General features: G+C 29.3%; 1 protein-coding gene across 1 annotated transcript in view; it reads left to right on the top strand.

Annotated features, from left to right (window-relative positions):
- The window catches only part of LOC101500646 (transmembrane emp24 domain-containing protein p24beta3-like), a 2,775-nt gene extending 399 nt beyond the window's left edge, over positions 1-2,376 (top strand). The window contains exons 2-5 of the mRNA XM_073368104.1: positions 5-204; positions 1,176-1,362; positions 1,491-1,598; positions 2,028-2,376. Of these exons, the coding sequence (XP_073224205.1) occupies positions 5-204; positions 1,176-1,362; positions 1,491-1,598; positions 2,028-2,161 (629 nt within the window). The 3' untranslated portion in view covers positions 2,162-2,376. The remainder of the gene's footprint in view (positions 1-4; positions 205-1,175; positions 1,363-1,490; positions 1,599-2,027) is intronic.
- The last annotated feature ends 3,442 nt before the right edge of the window (positions 2,377-5,818 follow it).

The following is a 5,818-nucleotide window of genomic DNA, read 5'->3' as shown; positions in this document are numbered from 1 at the left end:
AAGAGAAGCGCGAAGATGTGTATGGTTTTGATGTGTTTGATGTTTATCTTCGTTGATCGAATTGAATCTTTATCTGTTACAGTGAACGACGTTGAATGTATCTATGAGTACGTGCTTTATGAAGGTGACACCGTTTCGGGGAATTTTGTTGTCGTTGACCATGATATTTTCTGGAGCTCCGATCACCCTGGCATTGATTTCACGGTGAGTAAAAAAAATTGATTTTATTTTTATTAAAAAATTGTTTTTTTATGTGTCTTGATCTTTTTAGGGTTTTAATAGGAATTTTGATGTGTTATATAATGATGCAGATTAATTATTGTCTATATAGCCTCATATGATATATAATTGATACATAATTGAAGTTTAGGTACCCAAGGAAGTGTTTATTTGTTGATTACCAAAATATGTTGGAAGTCTCCATTGCAATTTTTTTTATATTATTAAGTTTTTTTATATCATTAGTTCAATAACACTTGTATGATGAATGATCATTGGTGAGTCCTTGGCAGTACCTTATGCTAAAATTATTGTAAACTAGTTTAGTGCTTAAACCTTATCCAAGATGAACATTGGTACTTGTTTTGTTTGGATGTTGACCAATGTTTTTATTGGATAATAGGATTAATTGACTAATCTAAGTTAGACCACCGTGTTTGCAAACTATATAAATAAAAATTGTAGCTTCAGTCAGGGTGAAAATTGAATGATAGAAAGTGATGACTGAAGAAAGTTGTTAGGAAGGAAAAGGAAAACTTAAAGGAAATCATTCTCTTTTAATATATTATGTTCGTCTGGCTGGTGTTGATATTCAAATTGATAGTCTTTATTTTCTACACCTAATTGGATTTATTCTCTGCTATCTTATGCTTTGATATATTGCGGACTGCAGCTTGAGATCTAGATACCTTGAGGCTTGACTATATTTTATTGGCTGTGTTAGACTCGTTGACATTGTTGACCTCTCTGCATGAAGGAGGTTATGTGTGATAAATGATGTGTGCTAGCTAGTATTATAGGAAGCAAACTTGAAGCCATCTTTAGTTATTGTTTTATTGAATCTGATTCTGTTGGTTCTTAGGAATCAGACTCAGTTCAGAATGACTTCCCCAAATTTTCATATTGTTTTGTAACCTTAGCTTTTCAGATATTCTAATTTTTGTAGTTCTATGCAGGCAACATCTCCTGGCGGTAATGTTGTGCAAGATATCAAGGGAACCTCAGGAGACAAGTTTCAATTTAAGGCCCCAGTACACGGAATGTATAAATTTTGTTTCCATAACCCTTACTCGACACCTGAGACTGTTTCTTTCTATATCCATGTTGGTCATATTCCCTCTGAGCATGACCTTGCCAAAGATGGTATGTGAAAGCAAGTTCTTTTAGTAGATTATTACATAATCATATTAACTTATTTATTTGTTGAAGTGTTACTTCTTGTCCTATGTTTTGGTTATATGGGCTTCCCCTTTAACTTCGATGGTTTGCAGAGCATTTGGACCCAATCAATGTTAAAATTGCTGAGCTCAGAGAGGCACTGGAATCTGTTACAGCCGAACAAAAGTACTTGAGAGCCCGTGATGCAAGGCATCGCCACAGTAAGTAGCTTTCTTTTCCATCAACTTACACTGGGAAAATTCTTTCGTGGTAGTCTTGATATCATTCTTATGATCACATATCATATATGCATTCGTGAGATATATGGACATATTTCTTTTTCCCCTTCATAATATGAACAATTGCAAAATATTAAAATCTGTATCTTTTATTTTTTGAGATTAGTAGGAATGTGGAAAAAAATAAAACCCTTATAGTTTATGTATCTTAGCTGATCAATATCGAGGAAAGAAATGGGTCCGTTAAGAATATTAAATCACGGGGTCTGATCTTAATGTAACTAGTTCTTTCCTCGATACTTATATCAGAGAGGTATTTGGAAAGACATCTTTTCCTCTTTGCACTCCTTTTCATTATTTTTTAGACACTCTTTTTCATTCTTACTTACTCAACTCTGTGTTGTTTTGTAGCAAACGAGAGTACACATACACGTGTTATCTTCTACACCGTGGGAGAGTACCTTCTGTTGGCTGCTGTTAGTGTACTGCAAGTCATATACATCAGGCGCCTTTTCAGCAAATCAGTGGCTTACAACCGTGTTTGAGTCATTAACCTTATGCTTTCCTTCTTTAGTTAAATTAATTAAAGGGGTAGTCAGGGTTTTCGACATGTTTTCTCTGTGAAACAATATTATATAGTTATTATATTCATGGTGAACACTTGTTTTTCTCTGTCCGACACAGACTTTACTTGTATTTTGATACAAGGTTTTTAAAATTCCTTGGTCTGAATAGTAGTGGATTTTAACTGAAAATTAAATCGTGTGGGAGCAATACTTCGTATGCAAAATGGTACCCTATACTTACATGTTCACAAGTATTTCTTGAGGGTATGTATGGTTGTATTGGAGTTGAGAGGAGAGACTATTTTATACTTTATATGTTTCGTATAGTTGTCTGGTTCAAATTTTTATGGAGGGAATGCAAATGAAAGGGAGAGAGGGGATGAGAGGAATTTTACATGTTTTGTGTTTAGTTTGAAGATGAGAGATGAGATATTTCAATGGAGGAAAAGTGTAGACTTACTCTTTTTTCACCTTTCCATAATTTAATGTCACTCTAAATAACAAAAATTTAATGGGAGCTGAAGTTGGTTCATGAGAGCTTTCTCTCCATCCCTTTTCATGTCCTTCAAAAAATTGATTCAAAGAACTATTACTTAAAATATTTCCTTTCATTCATTTTCACCTATCAAAAGAATAAGACTATAAAGGTTGAAGAAAAATACGAGATAGGTTGAAGTAAAATTAGCTTGTCATTGATGAATTTTTATTGAAAAGAGCATAGTAGCAAAATTAATACACCATCGGTCTGTTTGATAACAACAATAATTTATTCCGTTAGTTTTAAAAAATATAATTGAAATATAAAAATTAAAATACAGTAAAATAAAATATAAAAAATAAAATTTGATATTAATATTAAAAATAAGATATTAATAATTAATTTTTTATATTATAAGAATAGTTTTGCTGTTTGATATAATCTAATAAATTGTTATTCAAGATTATATATTATGAAAATTAATTGAATTTTTTAATATAAATATACTTTATTCATATAGATAGTTTTACTATTTATATATAATAAATACACTTACATATATTTTTATATTTTTAGTCCCTTTAAAAATAATTTTTTGAATAAAATTTTTGCAAAATCAAAATACTTTTAAAAAAGTCCTTTAGTATCATTTGTTGATTTTAAAACGTGGCCTAATTTTGATGATGTGGGGAATGTTGACTGAATATAAATGTCATTGGCTGGACTTTATTCAATTAATTTTGATGGTGTGGTTAATAGGAATGACTTTATTCAATTAATTTTGATGATGTAGTTAATAGAATTAAATCTCTAATTAATTATTTTAGAGGGTTATGCTCTGCGCCCTACATCTGAATCCCTCGTAAAAATATAATTTTGCTCTGCGCCCTACATCTGCAGGATAAATGTCACCACACCCAAACCCATTCCTGCCTCGAATTTTAATTTTGAAAAAAAATCGCATCTTCCGCATCCGCACTCAATCAAAGCGGAATTTGTTCGCCCAAATCAAACGGGTTTGGGTGAGTATCCGCGAGTGTGAGTTATGTTATCATCCCTAATACCAAACTTGTTATCATAGTTTTATGACCTTGTATATTGTTTTAATAAATTGCAATATTTTGGAGCTTAATTGAAAAAAAAAATTACAAACTAGACATCATAAGTATTTTAAAGAGAGCTAATTTACTACATTATAATACTTATAAATTCATCTTTAACATAAATATGAGGTTGTTTTGAAAAGAAAAAAAAATCAATTTTACGTTGACTCTACTATTTTTTAAACGATTAATTTTTGCGTGATCACAAAAATTTAGTCACAAAATTTAGACACACTTACAAAAATAAAAACAAGTAGAAAAAGAAAAAAAATTAAATAATTAATATGTTTTTGTATATGTGTTTCCAAACTTTGTGTCAAAATGTTATTCTAAGTATTTTTGCTTTTGACCGCAATCAAATTCTTCTAATACAAAATATGTTGAAAAGCACAAACTACTAAACCGCTGCATTTTTTAATACCTGTGAGTGTTGCACCACCAAATAGCCTTGTCACCACTAATATCAAGCTTTTAGTTCCTCAACTACGTGAACGTGATTTTAGTTTTTATAAAGAACTAAAAACATATAAAAATTTAGTCTTTTTTTGCATAAATTTAATCTTTAAATAAAACACCACCGTGTTTTTTCACACTTAGTATACTTGAATATATACATAAAACACCACCATTATGTTTTTTATGGTGTTGCCAAGAGGTGTTACTATCAATTATTGTGTTGCTTTATAGTTATTTTATTAAAACAATTGAATATAAGACTTTTATTCTGTCGCATTCAATCATATCATATGGAACTCTGCAAACATGATTTGTCCCATAACCACAATCTAAATTCAATTATATTTGAATTTAAGTTCATTCAGTTGTAATATTAATATCCTAATTTATTAAATTTAAGATCATTTAAATCAAATTTTGTATTTAAATTCATTAACACATAATATCACCGTTAAAATGTATCGAATTTAAGACCACATCTCTTTAGGTTAAAATATCATATTTAGTATTCAAAGTCATTAAGACACAATATCATCCATCTCAATTTTTTAAATTTAGTATCATATAAACTAAAATATCAAATTTCAATGTAATGTTATAGAGCTACAATATAATCATCTCAATTTATTGAATTTAAGATTATATAGATTCAAATGTCAAATTGGCATCTAAGACCATCAAGACGCAATACCATTATCCTAATTTATCGAATTTAAGATTAACTGAGTCAAATATTGAATTTTACATCCAATATCATTGAGATACAATACCATCATCTCAATTTATAGAATTTAAATTATTTAGACTCAGATGTCAATTTTTACTTTCAAGGTCACCAAAACACCAATCACCATCCCAATTTATCGAATCTAAGATCATATAAACGTAATTGTCAAGTTTCACATCTATGATAATCGAGGCAACCATTAGACCTAAAAGATAACTAAAAAAATCAATTCCAAACATAAGATAGTTTATGCATTTCAGAATGTCTTGAAAAACCATATTATTAACTTGGAGTTGAAGGCTAATTATGGGACAAGAAAGAGAAAAAAAAAATGGCTTGATACTTTAGTGCTAGGTAGATAAAATGTAAGAGGAATAGTTTGTATTGTGATATACTTTGTTGTATAAACAATGGTTACAACTTGTAACTAACGGTAGTTAGCATTGTTTATTTGTATATGGTATAAAAAACATCATGAGTTCTCAATGTTAGATATTCTCAATGTTAGATATTTTTTAAAAACTGTTCTAAAATTTTCTTTTTATATTTTCTCATGTTTTTTCTCAAGTCGGTTACTTAATTTTTTCTGAAACACACTCATTATTACCTCTTAAACAAATATGGAACGATTGTTGACTGATTGACTAATTGAAGGATTATGAAATATGGAATGACTACCAAATATAGAATCGCTACCGAATATGGAACAACTAATGAATATGGAATGCTCAGAGTGATTGTCTAGTTGATAGAATTTAAAATAAGAAATAATATTATAATAATAATAATAATAAATATTAATAAATAATAAAATATATATATATATATATATATATATATATATATATGTGTGTGTGTGGGTATGACGGCGA

The sequence above is a fragment of the Cicer arietinum genome, chromosome 4 (assembly GCF_000331145.2).
Source record: "Cicer arietinum cultivar CDC Frontier isolate Library 1 chromosome 4, Cicar.CDCFrontier_v2.0, whole genome shotgun sequence".
Classification (NCBI taxonomy): domain Eukaryota; kingdom Viridiplantae; phylum Streptophyta; class Magnoliopsida; order Fabales; family Fabaceae; genus Cicer; species Cicer arietinum.
This window is presented reverse-complemented; position numbering and strand designations above follow the sequence as displayed.